The sequence below is a fragment of the Triplophysa rosa genome, linkage group LG10 (assembly GCF_024868665.1).
Source record: "Triplophysa rosa linkage group LG10, Trosa_1v2, whole genome shotgun sequence".
In the NCBI taxonomy this organism is placed as follows: Eukaryota; Metazoa; Chordata; class Actinopteri; order Cypriniformes; family Nemacheilidae; genus Triplophysa; species Triplophysa rosa.
This window is the reverse complement of record NC_079899.1, coordinates 8,907,395-8,929,537: the sequence shown is the minus strand read 5'-3', so window position 1 is coordinate 8,929,537 and position 22,143 is coordinate 8,907,395. Positions and strand designations below refer to the sequence as shown.

The 22,143-nt window shown below is 37.2% G+C and overlaps 1 protein-coding gene across 1 annotated transcript in view; it reads left to right on the top strand.

Annotated features, from left to right (window-relative positions):
* eml5 (EMAP like 5) overlaps positions 1–22,143 on the top strand; it is a 96,402-nt gene that overhangs the window by 54,822 nt on the left and 19,437 nt on the right. Inside the window, exons 13-29 of the mRNA XM_057343466.1 lie at positions 851–957; positions 1,211–1,329; positions 5,654–5,840; positions 6,590–6,695; positions 7,702–7,795; positions 10,143–10,243; positions 10,329–10,522; positions 10,609–10,720; positions 12,555–12,682; positions 16,313–16,454; positions 17,884–18,036; positions 18,310–18,441; positions 18,590–18,678; positions 19,902–20,078; positions 20,832–21,033; positions 21,150–21,276; positions 21,843–21,857. Of these exons, the coding sequence (XP_057199449.1) occupies positions 851–957; positions 1,211–1,329; positions 5,654–5,840; positions 6,590–6,695; positions 7,702–7,795; positions 10,143–10,243; positions 10,329–10,522; positions 10,609–10,720; positions 12,555–12,682; positions 16,313–16,454; positions 17,884–18,036; positions 18,310–18,441; positions 18,590–18,678; positions 19,902–20,078; positions 20,832–21,033; positions 21,150–21,276; positions 21,843–21,857 (2,185 nt within the window). The remainder of the gene's footprint in view (positions 1–850; positions 958–1,210; positions 1,330–5,653; positions 5,841–6,589; positions 6,696–7,701; positions 7,796–10,142; positions 10,244–10,328; positions 10,523–10,608; positions 10,721–12,554; positions 12,683–16,312; positions 16,455–17,883; positions 18,037–18,309; positions 18,442–18,589; positions 18,679–19,901; positions 20,079–20,831; positions 21,034–21,149; positions 21,277–21,842; positions 21,858–22,143) is intronic.

The window sequence follows — 22,143 nt, the reverse complement described above, 5'->3', positions numbered from 1 at the left end:
CGTCGCGCACATTTTTCTAGTCGCGTCGGTGCCGCATCGAGATGGAAATAGTTCAACTTTTCAGGGGGCCGCGCATGCACCGCGGGTCATTTGAAGAGAGAAAGCGGCGCGGCTCGCTGTTTTCCGCGCAGTTTTAGACGCGAAATGTGAATCGGGCCTTAGATGGCTAAAATTGTCTCTCCAATAATTTGAATTTAGACTCTGATACCAAACTCAACTGCTAGATGTCAATTTACCATACGGTTTGTTTAAATGTGTCAAAACTACAGGACCCATTCAACAAATTGTTCATTTAATAAAACGAACATACAACAAAATTCAACAAATCGTTTATTTAATACAATTATTATGAACATAAATTAAATAAAATATAAATAGTTATATTATTAGACACTAACCAAACACAAACTGGAAGTTAACTGTGGGTCAGGCGCACGTCGATGAAACGGTCTCTATACATTTCATTTTTGAGTTTTTAGTTAACATGAATAAATAAAATGATTCCCTAATATGATCGAACACAGAAATATGCATAAGATTATAGATGCACATTTATTAATGCAAATTAGATTATTTTTTCTTTGAATATTGCAGAGCTCAGACCACCATGCGGATTTTCATTTTCCTAATGGGTTGTCACTGCTCATGTTCGCAGTTCTGTTTCTTAGTCGTCAGCAGTTTTCTCAGTGATAAATCTTTATAGGGGAGGGACGGTACTTTAAAGAGTTATTCAGGATCTCTCAGGAAATAATGATTCAAACAATTGTTGCTAATTTGTTAATTAACTTTGCGTTTAACTCAGTTTGAATGCATAATCAATACATGCTGAAAGCCTCTGTTTTTTCTACAGAGACATTGATAGATTCACACAGCGAGGAATCCGATTCTGATCAATCGGACGTGCCTGAGATGGACTCTGAAATCGAACAGGAAACACAGCTCACGTACCGGCGACAGGTCTGTGATCGCATGGGTGTAAAACATATTGTCCGGTGGAGTCAAAGCCTTGTGTGCTGCATTCGGATGGTCCTTTTTTCAACCTGTTCCCTTTTCCTGTCAGTTTCAGTCTATAATCCACTGTCTAGAACTGCTTAGAATATAAAGAACAATTTATACAAAGTGATCTGGGACCAAATCTGACAGATCATTTTCTCATGTGCCCTGCATTTTGAATTTGGGGAGTATTTGATGCTCAGATGTCACTGTCCAGGTTTACAAAGAAGATCTACCTCAGCTTAAAGAGCAGTGTAAAGAGAAGCATCGTGCCATGACCATGAAGAAGAGAGAGAGAGCTCCAGCCAGTGGATTGAGATTGCACTTTATCCATGGGTAAGAGCTACAGCACATCCCAGACAGTGCACTGTTTGTTTTGACAGTTACTGACCCTCAAAAACATATTGTCATCATTTCTTCACCCCATGTTGAACACAAAAGCAAATAGAAAGTCATACAGGTTTGGAATGACATGATGGTGGGTAAATGATCAAATAATTTTCACTTATAGTTATTTTGGTGGTCTTGTTAATTTATGGTCTCCCTGAGTCTGAAATAGGGACCTCGGCTCTGGGACAGTCGGGGCGACCGCTCCTGACTGATGGTACATGGCCGGTCGGCTCTATTGTTAGGACTGTATTATTTGACATATACAATTTTTTCACTATCATCCTGCTTCTCTGACTCAAAGTCATGCAGGTAGACACCTTCATTGTCTCCTGGATTATTACAGAGCACCTTTCTGACGTTCCTTAGATGAAAAACACATCGGGGACTGTCCCGTCTCCCTTCCTTTTCACCCTTTACACAACAGACTGAAAATACATATAAACAAGCTCATGTCACAAGCATCGGCAGAGATGAGTTATAGTTCAGGAAGCTAGACTTTTAAAGAAGATGGTGATGGATTTCTGTTTTGCCAGAGAACCCATTTATCACATATGGAGAGTATTTGTAGGGTTGTATTGTCCTACGGGTATCTATCTGTTCATCCAGACAGAGGACTGGATTGGACTAACGCAATTCTAAAGTTGGTTTTGTGATTAAGTGTCCGTTTTAGGTGCCTCCATAAATCATCTGACAGATTAAAGATGCAAGGACTACTGTAGCAGACCTGGATCTGCATTTAGAAGATGAAGAGATGCATAATAAATGCAACATTCACTGCAGAGCCAATGCATTTTAGCAGACACTCAATCAAACCCCATTTGTTTTTTCTTCTTTATTTAGTTTCTTAAAATTGGTCTAACGGAACAGTTTAGCATACTGTTTATGATAAATTATATAACTGCTGTTGTGCTGATGTGCTACTACTGTTTATATAGTATCATGTCATTCATGTTGCTTATAAGTGGGCACTAGCAATCAGTGTTGGGTAAGTTACTCTGAAAAAGTAATTAATTACTAATTACATATTAATAGTGTAATTAGATTACTGTAAAAATTACTCTCTCCAAAAAGTATTTAGTTACTTATTACTAATTACTTTCTATATCCTATATCAACCTTGATTAGAATTTCAAATGCTATTAGATTATTAATGATAATCTTAAACTATAATTTATTTATTATTAAGTTTATTTATTTTATTTAGCCTTGTTGTGCAAGCTCTCTGGAGCTTGTGCAGAGGCAGCAGCTTTTGCCAGAGGGGAACTGGAATCCCCTGGTTGGGCCTGGGTTCTCCTGAGGTTTTTTTTCTCGATTAGAGTTTTGGGTTCCTCGCCACCGTTTGCATACTGTTTTTGCACTATCTGCCTGACCGGGGGGGCTGCTTTAGAATTTTAAAGTTTTACTTAATTAATATTGCATATAGGAATTTATAGTCTGTTATATTTGACCTGTGCTTCTCTCTCCTTTATCCTAAATGTGTGCTCTCACTGAGCGTGTGTGTGTGTGTGTGTGCATACTTGTCTGTGTACGTACGTGTGTGTGTGTTGTGTGTGTGTGCGTGCGCATCCGTGTGTGTGTGTGTGTCTCTATGTCTATGTGTGTTAGTACGTGTGCATATTGTGTGTGTGGAGTGTTTTGTATGTGGGTATGTCTGTCTTCTGTGTTTTCAACCTTTTCTTGTTTTTGCAGGTACAACTTTAATTATTTTGCTTATAGTCAATATGTCTCATGTACAGCTGCTTTGTAACAATGAAAATTGTAAAAGCGCTTTATAAATAAAGTTGAGTTGAGTTGAATTAGTTAAGTGATTCAACGATAGGCACGAAAGGGCTCTTTTAATTCAATTAAATAAATAATATTAAACATAAAGTACTCTTATTAACTGACCAAAGTATTACAAATGTGAGAATTATACATTAAAGCACAGATTTTAAAGTTAGACTTTGAATTTTGATGTTGTCATGATCTTGCCTCTCCTTGTCTTGTGGCAGGATCATGTCAGACTCATGTGTTTTATGTGGAGAGAAGGGCATGGCATTGTTTTGATTTTGTATTGCCATGCTCTCTCTCTGGTGTCGCGTCTTCTAGCCCCGCCCCCTTGTATCTCCGTCAACTCCCATTAGTGTTATTTTGTGACATTAGTCATTTTCCCGCTTGTTTTCCCATTATTTTTAAGTCTTGTCACCTGTCCTTCACCGTCCCTGTGCAATCTCCCCTCATTAACGTTTTCCTTCTTAGTGTCCCTGTTTCCCTCACACCTTGTCGGTTTATTCCTTCCTGTCTCCCGTATCCTGCATGTTTTCCTGCCCGTGAGTCAACCGTGGATTTACTGTTTAATTACCCTTGTATCCCTTCGTGTTTTGGATTACCCTTGTTTCCCTTCGTATTTTGGATTACCCTGCTCCCCTTCGTGTTTTGGATTACCCTGCTCCCCTTCGTGTTTTGGATTACCCTGCTCCCCTTCGTGTTTTGGATTACCCTGTTCCCTTCGTGTTTGGACTATTATTTATTATTATAGTTTCCTTGGACCTTGTTTTGTTATTCCCCTCAAGGAAGTTTTTAGTTTTGATTCTTGTTTGGTTTGTAGTGTTTTCCCCCATTGTGGGTTTTTTGTTTGTCTCTTTTAATAAAGAGTTTTTTGTTAAACCTTTGTCTGCCTGCGCTTGGATTCTGTGAGCATTTTGACAGATGTCAATTCCACTATTACACACACATATATTACACAAAGTATTTAGTTTAATTACATCAAAAGTAACATACGTAAAATACGTAAAACACATAAATCAGAGTAATCCCTTACTTTACATTTTCAAGGGAAAAGTAATTATATTACAGTGACTAATTACTTAGTAACTAGTTACACACAACACTGCTAGCAATGCCAATGTCATGGGTACTATAGAACACAACATCAATTTTTAGTGCATGTAATGGTCCTACAAGCCAACTGCGATTAATTTCTGATTGATTTAAAGAGTTAGTTAAAGTGTTTGAATTACAAAGGTTAAGCACATTAGCACATACACCCATTCTACATAAATAATTGCATTTTGGGAAATGGGTCCACATGATCAATGTACAGGTAAAACTAAAGGACATTCTAGTATTAGCACAATTGCATTGATCCAAATATATCTAAACATGATACATTTACATTTTTAAAATAGCTATAGTTTTTTAAAAACATAACATGCATTTTAGACATTCATCCATTCACCGTAAGTTGCTTTAGTTAAAAGTAGGGCTGCACAGTACATACGATACTTTCCAAATAATGTGATAAACAATTGTGTGATACGATAATGCTTCAAGTTTTTCAAACCAATTTAAAGTCCGGGTAAAGAGAATTCTGAGAATTGTTTCTAAACACATTATAGATGTTAGAAATGTATTGCTGAAACACATTACAAAGACTCAGAAGTATGTAGTACTGAATTGTAGAGTTAAACCGTTAAACATTTTTTCACAAATTGTCTGTTCAGGATTTTTTTGGGCGGGGCTGAAACGGTGGCTTGATGACGCAATGGCCCCTCCCCTATCACTAGAGCACCTAGCATCAGGCATCTGCTCATTCACAAGCTCAGGGTTGCAAGCTCTCACGCACACTTTTTCAGGCTCTCTCACGCTCTCACTCTGCCCAACTAAACAAAGCTCACGCCAAATAACAAGCAAACGGTAACGCAGACGCGAAGGGACGGAAGGGAATAGCGAGAACGGAAGGAGGCTCACTGCGCATGATCGTGAAGTGCTTTTGTGATTATCTTTTGATGAATATTGCATGCATTGACTCGCGCGTGTTTGAATTCAAATCCTCCCATAAAAATCTTCACAATTCACATATAGCCTACTGGGGACACAGGTTGAGCTACGTGAGTGGGCGTGGCTACAGCGGACATGCCCCCAGCGTTTGAGAGCAGAGAGTCCTGCTTATTTTTCCAAGATTTTAATAACTTCTTTTATTTTTTTCTCCATTAAACTTTGGCCGGGTGGTTAATAACACACTTTTCTGTTGTGTGACAAACTCAGAACACATATTTTAATGTCACTTACACGAACTGTAAAGCTTTGACTAAACATAACTTTAAGAATTTTGTATTAAATTATTGCAATCTATTGCGATATGCATATTTGCAATATTTCGATCATTTTGATATGTTGTGTTGGCCTAGTTGCAGCCAAATGCATAAATGTAATTGTACATGGATACGTTATATTAGGTGCCTCATTTTTCATGCCTATGATTGTGTGTGTATGTGTGTGTTTGTTGCAGTTACAGAGGTTATGACTGCAGAAGTAATCTCTTCTACACTCAGACTGGTGAGATTGTGTATCACGTGGCAGCTGTTGGAGTCGTGTACAACAGACAGCAGAACACACAGCGGTTTTACCTGGGCCATGATGATGAAATCCTTTGTCTGGCCATCCACCCTGTCAAAGACTATGTAGCCACAGGCCAGGTACAGTCAACCAGCACTGACGTCTGCCTTTCATATCAACATATTTATCATCTCAGCAGAACTAATAAGTTTATATAACTAAAGGGCCGTTCACATTATAACTATAACGATAACTATAAAAAATTACGTTTGAAAAATCGTTCTTAATTCAGGAGAATAGCAGGGGTTCACACCATAACTATAACGATAAAGATACAGAGAACGATATCGTTGGGATCACTTTCAGAACGATCTTTTTCCAGCTGATGTACGATAAAACATACTGTCAGACAGTTTCTGCCAGATAATGTTTGACTATTGGTGATCGTAACGTGGCTTTTATGTCAGAATTAAAGACTGTAGTGGTCGGAAAGTGGTGTGTTTACGGCGGCATATTATACAGTATATGTAACGCTTATGAGTCAGCAAGCTGCAATATATGCAATAGATGCTTAGATATGCAATATATGCTATGAGCGCACCTTCAGCCTTCAGAGAAAGCATCCGGCCTTTGCTGTCATATTTTGGAGAAAAGACGTTCTGGAATGAAAACGAAAGCATCAGCAGGTCATCTACAGTACATTCATTTTAGTGATTGAGAACACTGCAGTGGCTTAAAATAAACATAACGTTATTGTTATCGTCCAGTGGTGTGGACGCAAATATAGTTATAGTTACAGTTATCTTTATAGTTATCGTTATAATGTGAACGGCCCTTAAAGGACCGTTTTTATTAAGCGTATTGTCCTTTGTGTATGTTTCTTATCCAGGTGGGCCGAGATTCTTCTATTCATGTATGGGAAACAGAGTCTTTGAAACCGTTGTCGGTTCTTAAAGGATTCCACCAGTTTGGGGTCTGTGCCCTCGACTTTTCAGGTATGATACGGCGAATAATCACTGAGCAACAAATGTATTATTTATTCGGCTATTTTTATTATGAGCTTCGCTATTGCCTAAACTTGAATAAACCTGTTGAGTATTTCTTGTCCCACATCATTTGTGCTAAGGACAGGTTTGATATTACTTTACGCAAAAAAGGAGGTGAAAAAAATGCTATTCTATAGACTTGCATTAAAAAAGGATTTGAGATGTATCTAGGAACCCTAAAACATTGTGAAGATGGCATTTCATGTTATTATTTTATAAGCGTTGTGTGATCAACTGCTTGATCATAATTTGTATTTATAGTACAGTTATGACGCAGAGAGGAAGAGATCTTATGAAAGGGATACGCAACAGTGGGTGTCATGTACACTTGAAGCTGTACTGAGCCGGTTCTCTATATTCTGTCTGTCTGACAGCTGTCTGGAAATATAAGCAGACTCCCTCCAACCACTCTGGATGGCACCTTTGTTAGTTTAGCATATCCAGACGTTTGGCAATCAGCTTGAAATCTGGTCCACTTTGCAGCTTTTTATATTCAAGACAGGAAAAAACCTGACACGGAAAACCACCAATCACAGTGCTTTTAGGTTTACAGACGTTTTGGCGCAGGTGATATTAGTGCTTCCACAATAACAGGCCATCAATAACACTTAAAAACTTGTAGAAATGTAATTTGTTCAATAATAATGATTCTTTTAGTGTGATTAGAATATCCAACAAGGTTTTATAGTCCAATTTCTAAAAGCAGACAAGGCCAAAATAGCACCTTACTGTCTGTCAATGTCACAGGCCTAAACTTAGACGATTATTCTCATTAGAGATGCTATCCAGCTGTAATTCCCTCTGGAGTGATGCCTTTGTTAGCTGTCACGTTGCATTACTTGGAATGTCTTGTTTCATAGTTAGCGAGGCTGAGATGGTAGAATGTATGTAATATGCTGTTATTTAGTGGCTGATATAAAGTATAATCAGAGCAGTGTTGTGTCTGTCTCTGCAGCGGACGGGAAGAGGCTGGCTTCTGTGGGTCTGGATGACAATCACACCATCGTCCTTTGGGAATGGAGAAAAGGAGAGAAGCTCTCTACTATCAGGTGAGTGAATAGGGGAATGTTTCGCTTTTCCCTTTCTTATTAAGTGAAGTGCAGAATTTATGCACAAATACTGGCATTAAAAGTGTTAAAGAAGTAATTACTGGTCTCAGACAGGTTTTCTGAACTCTTTCTGAAGAGATTGTCCCAGTTCAAAGTCATGACAATCATTTTAATTTGGTTTATACTGGTTTAAGGCTAAAATACACTACAAGACTTTTGCTCAAAGTTTGACCAGATTTTCAGTCTGGACTTGTTGAAGTCAGTTAGTGTGTGTTTCTATCTGAAACGTTCAAAAAATCTGCAAGTGTATGTCTAGTTTTAAAAAAATCTGTTCAGATTTTAAAAGTCTTGTAGTGTATTCCAGCCATTAGATGGCAGCTAATATAGGTTTTACATATAGTATTGCATTTTTCATCATTCATGACTAGTCTTTTTATTTTTTTACATTGCAATATTTTTTCTCCCCATCTAATCATATATCTAATGTTTAATTTAAACACCTACTCATATATTTTAACGAAAAAGAGATTTGTTGTATTTTGAAAGTCTTAACTTGAAATCAGACGTGTGATACCTCCAGCTGTACAATGATGTAAAAGTTTCTTTTTTTGTTTAAAATACATTAATGTGTGAAAATAATTCATCAATTAAAGACGATCTTTTTCCAAGTTAAAAGACCAAGCATCAAATTAGCCCATCTGTGTATTTGCTCACAAACAGTTACCATGGTAACTGTCATTTCTGCAAAAAACACTCATGTAATGTTTCTGGAAATAAAGCTGTGATAACAAAAGGTTGTATGATTATGTAAAATAAATGAAAAAAAAACAGTTCGGACACGGATGACTGAACTGTGTGATTGAACATGGTTTCTAAAATTATGATTTGCTCATGAACTTCTGTTTCTCTTTCTACTTCTAATTTGATCTGCTCAGTTTCTCATAATGCTAAAATGATTGAACTACAAATCAAATGGTTAGCAGTGGATAGGAGAAAGTATTATAGACAGTTTCAACAACATAAACATTCACTTTCGGGCCAGGCGCGTGTGTCTCATGAAACTGTCTATAGTACATCCTCTAGAAATACACTGTGTAGTTGATTGCTGTGGATCACAGTAGCTTCTCTGTGCATGTCTAAAACATTGTGCAGTTACGTCATGACAGTAGCCTGTTTATTATACAATCTTTCATCTCAGCATGATCATTAGCGCAAAACAGAATGCTGAAACCTGCTGCTCTTCTCTTTTATCCCCAAAGAGAAATTTGCATGATACGATTGGTTATGCGGTGACTGAGGGACTGTTTTATCCTTCTATCATAACACACTGTTAGTTGTTAATTAAAGGGGTCATATGGCGCGAATACGTGTTTTTCTGCGTCTTTGGTGTGTTATAAGTTTCCCATGCATGTATTAGACACGTAAAATTGCACAAATGAAAGTGTCGGAACAAAAGATGCATTCTATCTAAAAGCGAATGCTCACCCAGACCTGCCTGAAACGCCTTGTGTAACCACACCCCCACAAATCTACATCAGTTCGTGGTATGATTTTACTAAGACCACCCAAATGTACACGCAAGTAAGGTGGGCGTACCTGTCAGTGCAATTGCTTTGGAACCTGATGTTCCAAATATGGTAAGAGGCGTTACATGTCCGTCACACGCTTGCAGTATTCGACCAATCACTACGCACTGGTTAACTGGCCAATCATAGCACACCTCGCTTTTCAGAGCGATGAGCTTTGTAAAAAACTCTGGGGCAAAGAGGAGATACAAACATGCACGGTATGTGGAAAATACAGCGTTTTTGAAACTTAAATCGTGTATACACATTGCATTACATCTAAAACAAACGATAATATTCGTTTTAGCCGTGTCATATGACTCCTTTAAAGATATGTAAAGTACACGTGATAGTGATAGATACGTCTATAAGTAAAGGGCACTAGATTAGACACGTTTGTGATGGATTTTGTAATGTGATCTATAAAACAGATATAAAATCCTCTCATTGACTGAATCTGTTGTATTCTCCTGTCTGGAGTTCAGAGGTAGTGCAGCGCTCCAAACAGCTCCTTCCGGGGGCCTAATGCAAAACTGCAGACAGCCACCCTTCCCTGTGCTGCTCCATTCACCGCTGGAACTCAGACAGAATGTATAACACAACAGACAGGTCAATTACAGCCCAATAGTGCCTCATACAAACCAAAAACTCCACCGTTCAGGTTCAGTTCTGCTGAAGTCAAGACAGTACATACTTGATGATGATGTCATAATTATTCACACAGTTATGTCGGTTACGAAGGAGAGTGAATAAACTGAAATATTTATCTTTTTCGTTTAAAGGGGAAGTAAGGACAAGATATTCGTCATTAAAATCAATACATACATGCCAGACAAACTCATCACAGCTGGAGTTAAACACATGAAGTTTTGGCATAGAGCAGGTAAGACACTAAAGCTCACATGAAGTACACGAGCGCCAGTGTAGTTCATAGTTCATTTTATAATGTGCCGATATAATGTCCTCAGGAGGTGGACTGATTGGGAAGAAGGGCAGCATGGGAAAAACAGAGACCATGATGTGTGCTGTTTACGGCTGGACTGAAGAAATGGTCTTCTCAGGGACTTGCGCTGGAGACATCTGCATCTGGAGAGACATGTTCCTGGTGAAAACTGTCAAAGCTCACGACGGGCCTGTTTTCAGCATGCACGCTCTAGAAAAGGTATCAGATTTGACAATAGCAAGGCCTGTTGAAATGTTGCAGCATTGTAATATTATGAGGTTAAGTGAGTTTACTGTTGTCAACAGGGCTTTGTGACTGGTGGAAAAGATGGAATAGTGGCTCTGTGGGACGACACGTTCGAGAGATGCCTCAAGACATATGCCATCAAACGTTCGGTGCTGGCCCCAGGCTCCAAAGGTAAACTTTCCTTACGTTAAAACACAATTCTGTTTTCATTGATTCCAACTGGAAAACATAATATACAAATAAACAGATTTTTTGCAGCGTGTAGTAGGGCTGTCAAACGATTAATCGCAATTAATTACAACTAGAATAAATGTTTGTGTTTACAAAATATGTGTCTGTTTACTGTGCATATTAATTTTGTATTTATAAACACAAAAACACACACATACAGGTATACTGTATATATTTAGGAAATATTTAGAAGTACATATTTTAGGGATGTCGAATGATTAATCGTGATTAATCGCATCCAGTATAAAAATGTGTGTTTACATAATATGTGTCTGTGTACTGTGCCTATTAATTTTGTATTTAAAAACATACACATACATGCATATATTTAAGAAAAATCGAATATATAAAGATGAATAAACGTTTACATATAATTTAAATGATTGATAAATATTAGGGCTGTCAACGTTAACGCGTTAACGTAAGCGATTAATTTTTTCAAATTAACGCGTGAAAAATATTTAACGCAATTAACGCAGCATCCTTTTGTTTTGACATTCTTTGTCTAGCGTTACATTATGTAATCACGCTCTTATTCGTGTACAGGCTTTTAAACCACTTAAGCGCGATTTGAAACAGTTGCTTTGACGCGTTCAATGAAGATAGACAGCTTCTAAACTGTGGGACGTGGCAAAACGCAACGCGAGGTCCAGTCTGGTGTATACAGTCATGGGCTGAAGGCTGCGTCAGTGAATCTCTGTCAGACAGCGCATCCGTGTTAAGTTCTCTTTCGTGCTTGAATGGATAAAACCATACAAGATTATGTCAGAAAGCCCGTTTTGTCTAGCATTTTCTTAAGCAAGACTTCAAAGTGTAAAATAAAATCTTAAATGAATGCAAAGAGTTGTGAAAATGGGAGTGCGGTGACGGTCAGATCTGCGTACTGAGACAGCTCTTAAAGGGGCCACGTTCTTAAACGTGCTGCTGTGACTCCTGTCACTAAAGTTAATCAAAGAACAAAACAAAAGAAGAAATCAATGTGATTTTGTAGCTTTAATGAGAATTCTTCTGCATTTAATTTATAATTTAGCATTAAAGACTGTAAAGGGTTTGAGAACTTCCTTCAGTTTTCTTTCATTCATAAAATGACGCTGTTAAAGAAATATGTTGTTTCTACATCAATTTTTGAAGATTAATTGTGAAATTATTAAAATGTAAAAGTATATTTTAAAATATTATTGTCATGTGCGATTAATCGTGATTAATCACAGAAAATGTGTGATTAAGCCGATTAATTTTTTTAATCGATTGACAGCACTAATAAATATAAATAAATACATCAAAATATTTCCTAAATATACTGTATATTCATGTATGTGTATGTTATTCAAAATACAAATTAATAGGCACAGTACACAGACATACTGTATATTATGTAAACACAAACTTTATTCTGGATGTGATTAATCGCGATTAATCGTTTAACAGCCCTACCTTATTTATATTTACCAGTAATAAAATTATATATAAGAGTTTATTCATTTATATATATTTTTTAAATATATCCATGTATTTGTATGTTTTTATAAATACATAATTCATATGCACAGTACAGACATACTGTATATTATGTAAACACAAACTTTTATTCTGGATGCGATTAATCACAATTAATCATTTGACAGGCCTATTGTGGAGCTTTAACACTGTGACATTGAGAACTTTTACAGGCACAAACACCTCCATTCATCCTCTAAGAACATCCTGTGTGTTTAATAAATAGAAAGCCGAGGGCATGCATGAGTGTTTATTTATAACACATCCCGTCCTGCAGGTTTACTTTTGGAGGACAATCCCTCCATTCGTGCCATATCTTTGGGTCACGGGCATATCCTTGTAGGAACAAAGAACGGTGAGATTCTAGAAGTGGACAAAAATGGACCCATCACTCTGCTGGTTCAGGTAAGGCACAGATTCAGCTGCTCAGTGTCCTCCACCATCCTTTACAGCAGCATACATTATATACATACCTATTTCAGTAATATTAAACACCAATGACAATTCTTGAGTCCCTCCTCCACCCCACATCACAAGATCGTGCCCCTCCTTTAAAGACAATCTCTTTTAAGGCCAAATGGGTAGATCAACCTGTGAATTCATTCCCAACTGTAACGTAGGCTGCGTCTTAATCAGCTCCCGAGGTCGTGAATCAGTATATCATGTACACGGGTTTGGGCACTGGTAAGGACCCTGGCAGGCTTCACATTGGGACACTGTTTATTTATTTTCCTGTGACGTGACTGCGTGCGCGTTGTGATACTTCACAGCTGGTAATTATCAAAAACCAGCAAAACCGACATCTCTGACTTTATTTTTTGTAATAATAGTTGAAATACATATGAGAAACATTTTAATTATTTTGTTACATATCCGTGCACAAATTTGGTCTAATATTAAATTCAGCTGTTAAGTAGATCGTGTTCCCAGCCTGTCTAGCAATGTTTATTTATACATAAAATGTATCAAATGTTTGTCTTTTCAAAAGTTCTGTCGTGTTTCATTAAGTTTATTATGTTTGCTTGTGCAATTTCAGTTAAAGGGATTCAAAAAATGTCACGTGATTTCCGGTAAGGGAACATAGGGACTGGCTCATGTAGGCAATTGTGGGATTGACTGTGCAGCAAGTGTTGAGAGCATTCAAAAGTTGTGAGATGCTCGACTTTCCTCCACACCAGTGGACAAGTACCGTAACGCAAGAATTAAATGAAGGGTTTTTTAACTTCACTCGGGTTCCGTTGATTCATTAAACAGGCCTTTACAAGTCTGAGCCTCGAGCTGTCTTTCATGTTTCATGAACATCTCAGCCCTTATGAACTTACTGTCACATCTGGCATATATGCATTCGATTATTTTGTCCTTTTTGAGGCGTTTTCGTGACTGACGCTTAAAAATCAACATATCCTCTAACCCATACCGGCTGTTGGCTGCTAAGCACATTTATCATTGCAATTCATGCATATAAGCATGTTGTATTATGTCTTGCAGTATGGAAGCATATTGGTTGCTATTTTCAATTTGAAATGCAATACGCAAAATGGCAATGCAGTATGTAAAATGACAATACAATTGTTTATTTAAATATACATTTTAAATAACATATGCGCAACATTAAGTGCAAAATGAAAATAAAATGTCAATTACATCAATTACATTTGTCAGTTCCTACACTAGTTTTAATATGTTATTTAAATGGATATTTTTAATGCTTTTTAAGATGCAAAATGAAAATGAAAATGCATCCCCCGGATTGATTATATATGTTTAAGATAGTCAAGCAAAACTGTGGCAAAATGAAAATTCTAATGTTATTTTCCCTAAATGCATTATCATTAACAGAGCAACTAAAAAACTAAAGAGCATTAAAAATATCCATTTAAATAACATTAAAACTAGTGTAGGAACTGACAAATGTAATTGATGTAATTGAAATTTTATTTTCATTTTGCACTTAATGTTGCATATATGTTATTTAAAATGTATATTTAAATATACAATTGCATTGTCATTTTACATACTGCATTGCCATTTTGCGTATTGCATTTCAAATTGAAAATAGCAACCAATATGCTTCCATATTGCAGAACCTATGCATTGAAGTGCAGTTAAAGAAGACATTTCTGATGGTCTGAAAGAAACTAATTAAAAATTGCTGTCTCAAACCTGGACTGCTATTGATTCAGTGTTACTTCATTTATATAGTAATTAAGTCTAGTAATAAGGAAACTCAGCTACACCCCACTTAACATAAAAGTCTATGCCATTTGAGACCTCGACATTTTTGAAGAGAGATTAAATGAACACTGCATTGATTAATACAGAGTTTCTCTTTCATAGTAACTTTAAACTCAGTATTGCAGAAAATTAATAAGCTTAAGAGACTCTTGTCGCCTTTTCCAGAGTGAAATACACTCTTGTGAATAGTCTGTTTATAATGTTTTAATTTAATTATTATTATAAATATTATGAATTTCTTTGACAACATTTTGAAATCTGTTAACTTGCATTTATTGGCCTGCAGCAAGTAATATGTTATTTTTCCTGAGTAGTTCAGCTTAAGACAGAAAGTCAGATACACCTGCAATGTCTTTAGGGAATAAATGATAAGAGTTTTCATTTTGAGGTAAACTGCATTTACATTCACTTGAAAATGCCTCTCCATTTTATCCTACAACACCTGCTTCTATTCATCCTGACAATGAGTTGTTTAAATTCAGTAATGTTTGTTGGTATATTCATTTATTTTTAGACGTTTTCAAAAACACAACATCTATTAATAGTATCTATAAACAAAATATATAAATAGTGATATTTCTTATTATGCATCAGCTGACGTTTCATATACTTACCACTTTAAACATTGATACAAGCACCGCATTGATATTTGTCTTTTTTATTTTTATGCAGTTACATGAAGCTTTAAATGTACATCCAAATGTTTACACTTTCTGAACATTGAAGTTTAAAAAATCCATTGACTTTGCTGAAATGTTTTTTAATGCAATCGGTGCACCAGTAACGTCATTGTATTGGATTGTCATTGGTCCTTTTTTGCTTCTATTTGCATCCTAAATTATAGACCACTTTTCAAGATGTAACAACTGGTCCAGAAGCACTTCCGGTTTCAGTTTTTATTTATTTATTATGAGTGTGTATATTATTTTACATATATAATTAAATCTTAAAGATATTTCTTTAACATTTAAATCGGTTATAAATATTCTGTTGATTGTATTTTGTTCAAACGTTTGTGTAGTGTTAAAAAACTTTAACAGGAAATTCTTCTGGACCCGTCCTGAACCAGCGTTGTTTACGTCATCCGAACAGGTCTATAATTGGTCTTTTTGTTCATCTAGTTTCTCTCCTTCCTTTATCATACTTGTTTGATCAGGTATCTTCCTTCATTTTAAACATGTAACGCAACTCTTCTAGTTTTTTACTCCCTGGTCCATATACAACATCACTGAAAGTGCCCCAGTTTTATTCCAAAGAGAAATAAATGGTCTCACCGTTGTGGTTATGTAACTGCAGACTGAGCAAAAAGTTCTGCATTTTTCATGCTTGAAAAGATATTTGGGGTTTGTGTTGTGGCTCTGACAGGAAACAACAGGTTTTTGGACACCGATTTAATGTTTGTCTCTTGACATCATGATTAATCGCTTGTTTTTTTTGTAGAACAAGTCATTCTTTACCTACTAAATGTAACAACTCAGTTAGTACTGTACAAACTTTCCAGTCTGAAACATGAGGCCACGGCATTATTGCGGTTTATTAGTTATTAGTTAATTTGTCAAACAATAATTGTGCTACCCAGACTTCCAAAAACATTTCAGCTGGATTAAAATCTTATCTATTGTGCCCTGAAATGTTTTTCAGACAATGGCAGATTTAATGGTAGATTTACAGATTGTTGTGCATCATTGACCAACTTTAGCTGTATGGATTTCTTTTTTATCACAGAATACATGTGCTGTTATGCTGATGTTAAAAGCAGATTGTTGTTTTGTTAGTTATATGACTGTGGATGTGTTTTAGGGTCACATGGAGGGCGAAGTGTGCGGTTTGGCCACTCACCCTCATCTGCCGCTGTGTGCCACTGTGAGCGACGATAAGACCCTGCGGATATGGGACCTCTCGCCCAGCCACTGCATGCTCGCTGTACGCAAACTCAAGAAAGGTAGGCGGTGGTCACTGAGGTTATTGGAAAACATACAAAGGACCTACAGTATATTTATTGTAAACCTTTCACCCAGTGTCTTTTGTTGTTCCCGTAGCTCAATTTGAAGAGCATTGTGTTAGCAGGTCATGGGTTTGAGTCCTTGGAAATAGAGACAAGAAAACAACCCTACTACTGTATCTGATATAAATAGCTCCTGTGTATTCTGTGTCATTTGCATTCCAGGCTTGTGCTACACGATGCTCGACCTTATGCTTCAGAAACTCAATTTGCACAGAGAAATATAACTTAAGTGAAGAACACTCAGCATGCAAATGGGCCCTAATAGCATATTGATTGAAGAACTAAAGGTTGTTTGTCAGAAAATGTTCCAGAGGAACTCTTGAATTCATCAAGCAGCTCTCTCCAGATCTGCAAGATGAGCGTTCAACTCATCAACGCAAATTAAATGAATGTTTAATAATTATAATTAGAGTAAAGTGAATCTTTACCTGTGTAATAAGCAGGTTATTATAATTGTATAATGCTTCAAGGGGTTGTTTCACCCAAATGTGAAATTTTGGTCATTATCTACTTTCACCCTTGTCCCTGTGTTTCTTTGGTGAAACTCAAAATGAGAAGTTTAGCAGAAGTTTGACCCAGCTTCTATATGCAGTGAAAGTATACAGTGATAAGGGGCTGTTAAAAAAAGCTTCAAATGACAAAAAAGATTAAAGATGCATAGACTGTATTTAAAATGCTTGAGAAGAATATATGCAAATGAGGTTTGAGAGATGCTGGGAGATGATTGCTAGCGAAAAACAACTTCAGGTTTTTATTTTTTATTGGCTAGACAATATGCTGCAATAATATGAACAATGTGAAAAAAGCAGCGTAAACATTTTGCGAAACAATTAACCACCAATGAATATCATACAGGTTAGAAATGAGATAATAATGAATTATAATGAAAATGTACAATATATGATGGCACAATTTTCTTTTTCAGTGAACTATCCCTTTAACATTTTACTTGCCGGTCATGTTCAAGCATGAATCCATATGTGGGTATAAAGAAGATCCACCTTTTCAGCTGTCATTTGTTAAACCAGTGGTTCTCAAACTGGGGGCCGTGGCTCCCTGGGGGGCCCCAAGATGGATCCAGGGGGGCCACAGATTTTGTGGCATTTTATGAAATATAGAAATTTATCATAGATTTTATGCAATCAAACATCAGAAAAATGACACCACCAACCAAAAGAATTGAGGTTCCAGCATTGTATGACTGAATGTTTTTGGTTTAATTAAAATTCTAAGTTTAAGATTATACGTCTTTTATATGGGGGGCCGCAAAGCGATGCACTTAACACAAAGGGGGCCTTACAACGAAAAAGTTTGAGAACCACTGTGTTAAACAACGAATCTCTTAATGCTGCATGCTAATTGGTAGGAGGGCGATGTTGCGGCTTCTCTCCGGATGGCAAAGCTCTGGCTGTGGGCCTGAATGATGGCAGCTTCCTCATCGTGAACGCAGACACGCTGGAAGACCTGGTGTCATTTCATCACCGCAAAGACATCATAACCGAAATCTGCTTCTCTCCTGGTTAGTTATGCTAATATTACTACACAGTATCTTGATACTGTATGTGGCTATGTAATTCATTCATCTGATCTGTATGATACAGAACGAATTAAGAGACCATTCCAAATGTTCATTTATTCAGTATTTCTAGATGTATTGTGGCCATTCCAGTCTTGTATCTGTTGAATTTCAACATAATCAAACCTCAGGAGTGCCATAAAGGGGCCATGTTAATGGGTGTGTGCTATTTGGACAATGATATGAGCTGAATAATAAACATAAAAAACTTTGCAGTCACAGGCAAATATTTGGCGGTGGCATCAGCTGACAGTTTTGTGGACATATATAACGTGATGAGCAGCAAGAGGGTTGGCGTGTGCAAAGGCTCCATGAACTACATCACTCATCTGGACTGGGACAAGAGAGGTGAGAATATTAAATAAGTCGACAGACAACTATGGGTTGGTTCAGTGGTTCCGTTTTAGTGAACAGCAACTATAAATTGCTTTAGATTCAACTTTGTTCAGTCAGATTTGAGCTATTTTTTTGTTGTTTTATGTGTTTCCTTTTTTAGGAAAGCTTTTGCAGGTCAACACATCAGCGAAGGAGCAACTATTTTTCGAGGCGCCTCGTGGGAAGAAGCAAACCATTCCCTCCACAGAGGTACTGTATGGATGCTGAGCATCTCATCGTGTCACCCTGCAGGAGGAAGGGCACCCTTAAGGTCAAGAACATGGCCCACTTTTCATTAGCTTAACTCTAAATTTGGAGACAGGGAATTAGATCATGCTTAGGGCCACCGGTACAGTGAACACTTACTTTAATATCTTAAGGTTTAGTAAAAGCTGGAAACCCCCCAATGCTTCTTCTGCTGTTAGCTAATTGCACGGTTTCTGTAGGAGGCATTTTGGTCTCCGCCCATATAGACCCCTTTCTCGCCGACGTCACGCTTACGTCACGGCACTAGCTGGAGGCAAAACAAAGGGAAAACTGGAGGCGGCCAATACAAATCAGCACAGATTCGGCTACATAAGGAGTTTAAAATATCATCTTATTGTGTTGTTTAGTGCCGCAATCGACAGAATACAGTCTCCAATTTGATATTTTAACACATTCCCCTGCCATTGCCAAACAAAAACACTGACGACAGCTGTAGTTAAACACAATAAAACGAGCTGACTGAACAGAAACGATCATTAAACATGCTCGCGTTTCACTTCATAACAGTAACCTAAGATTAGAAAACGACTGTCTTTTGTTGGTGTGGATTATGATTTGTCTATGTGTCTAAAAACATCTCACGTATGCCTAAATCATAAACTGGGGAACAAGGTTATTTTTCACATAGCGTTAACTTTTGAATGCATAGGGTATGCTCGCTAACGTTGTTAGTTATACAACTAGCAGTTAACTATCGGCCAGAAACTAAACATAAGGAAACTGTTTGTCATCTCTTTTTTTTTAGTTGTCACAAGTGTGTTTAGTATAAAGGGAGAAGGAACAGTGAGCGGCTCATGTTATGTGTCGGGTTTGTATTAGTATTAGTAATACATTAGTAATGTGGTCAGAGGGATCTTTCTGCCTCCAGCTAAGCTCAACCCACAAAAACGCGTCACAATGTTTACTAACAGGAAAGGTGTCTATTGAATTGATTTTTATCTTGAAAAGAATGCTGCCGGTCATACGCTTTAAAAGGTTTTTGTTGTTGTTGATCAATTTTAGTTATATAATATATGGCTTTGATGCAAATGCTTTATGTACTGTATTGATTAAAACATATTGTACTTATCAGAAACAATTAATGTCAACATTTTAATGAGTTTGCTTTTTAGTGAAAATGCGACAAGTGACAATAATTTGAGATTAGTCTACTCTCTGTTTTCCAGGTGGAGAAGATCGACTGGAGCACATGGACGTGTGTGCTTGGAAGTTCCTGTGAGGGAATCTGGCCTGTGGTCAGTGAAGTAACTGAAGTGACGTCCGCATGTCTTAGCTATGACAAGAAGTTGCTAGCCACTGGGGATGACCTTGGATATGTCAAGATCTTCAAGTACCCAGTCAAGGTTAAGAAAATCTTAGCAGTATTAGTACTGGGGCAATCATCGCTATTACTTTTGCTCATACAGTATTGCCAACAATGTGTATAGGAACACACTAAAAAATAGGATAGTTTAAAGGGATAGACACTTAAAGGGATAGTTCATCCAAAAATGAAAATTCTGTCATCATTTACTCATCCTCGTGTCATTTCAAACGTGTATGACTTTCTTTCTTCTGCAGAACACAAAAGAAGAATTTTGGTAACCAAACAACACTGGCCGCCATTGACTTCCATTGTATGGACAAAATATCTTCTTTTCTGTCATATACTGTATAGGTTTTCAAAAAATGTGAGGGTGGATAAAAGATAGAAGTTTTGTTTTTGGGTGAACTGTCCCTTTAAGTCACCACCTTGATCATCCTGGTATAAAATACCTCAATTTGTTTTAATAGTCAAGTAGATTTTGGTGTATCATAACTGAGGAGGACAGCTCCCCACACTATTAAAAATGAGTCCTTCCCTTCCACATTTAGGAAATAATCACTGTATTATATAAGCGTATCAGTCTCCGTGCAAACTGAACGGGTTTAAGACTAAGCAAAAGTGCCAGTTGTGCAAGGACTACTGGGTGAATGTTGTGTCACTTCATGAATATTCACGAATCAAGCTGTCAAGGTTCGAGTCACGGTTTAAACTGTGCCTTTCCCTTTTTCAGTTCACTAACAACCTGCTCTAAAAATGTTTGTGCCTGTTAACATAAACATTATTTTAATAGGGCAAATATACAAAGTTCAAGCGGTACATGGCTCACAGCACCCACGTGACCAACGTGCGCTGGTCACATGATGACTCTCTGCTAGCATCTGTGGGCGGCTCTGACACCTGTCTGATGATCTGGAGCCATGAGACCGAGAGCTGTCGAGAGGCCAGACAGTGTGACAGCGAGGAGTCGGACATCGAGAGCGAAGATGATGGAGGTAAAACAGTTATGATTCAGCCTATAAAAACACATTTGATATCATCTAGAATGAATCATAAGATATCGCTTTCTGTTGATCTTTTCTCTCAATATCAATCTTCTCTTTTGTTGTAGGGTACGACAGTGATGTAACTCGAGAGAATGAGATCGTCTATGTCATCAAGGCCTTATCCACAAATTATCGAGCTATGACAGGGGTCAAGCCCCACTTACAACAGAAGGAGCCATCGGTAGATGAAAGGTAACCTCTTATGGAAACAAAGAAATGACAGCCAATGTAGCGTCAACGTTCACAGTAATACCACAAAGACCCTTCACTTTTCTTTCTGTCATGTCTTTAAAAACTAATAAGGATAAACAATTTAAACATACATTCCTTTTAAATTCAGTTAAATGTATTTTGACCAATGCAGTATATCACATAATATCTATATATCACACACCTTAACATTTTATGTTATGTAAATAACCTCATGTTGGTAGTACACTCCCTAAACCCATTGTAAAAAATGATTTGTTGTTTTTTGTTGTTTCAACTTAAAAAAATAAGTTACCTGGTTGCCTTAAAATTTTAAGTTGAACTAACTTTTTACAGTGCAAACTATTTGTCATTTAATAGAACAGAAAATAGTTTTATTCAACATATGGCGCAGATTAACTGCCAAAATTCTTGAAAAGAATTCGCAATGAACATCTGAAAGTGAATTCATGCAACACATTGGCAGGGAGTGACTTTGCCACCCTCATGTTTGTCTTTTACGATTTCCTTCACTCCTTTCCTGCACTCCTCTTTCTCTCCATGTGAAGGCAGGGCGTAGTCAGGTAAGAGTAACCAAAGTGTCATTTGTTTCTGAAAATATAAAGCGATCTCATGTGCCGCCTCTCTCGTGCTCTGTGGATGTTTGCTATGCTGCACGCGGATGCCATCACATCGCCAAATTATTGCTCTTAGTATAGCTTGGGATGCTTTCAATGCAGGTCATTTTAGTCTTCAAGTAGAGTAGGTGGCACAACATTATGGGAAGTGTTTTGCTGGCTGACATTCTGTCATTGCTTCATTAGTTCACTGTAATATTTTAAAGAGTAGAGATAGCTTCAGCTATCGGGA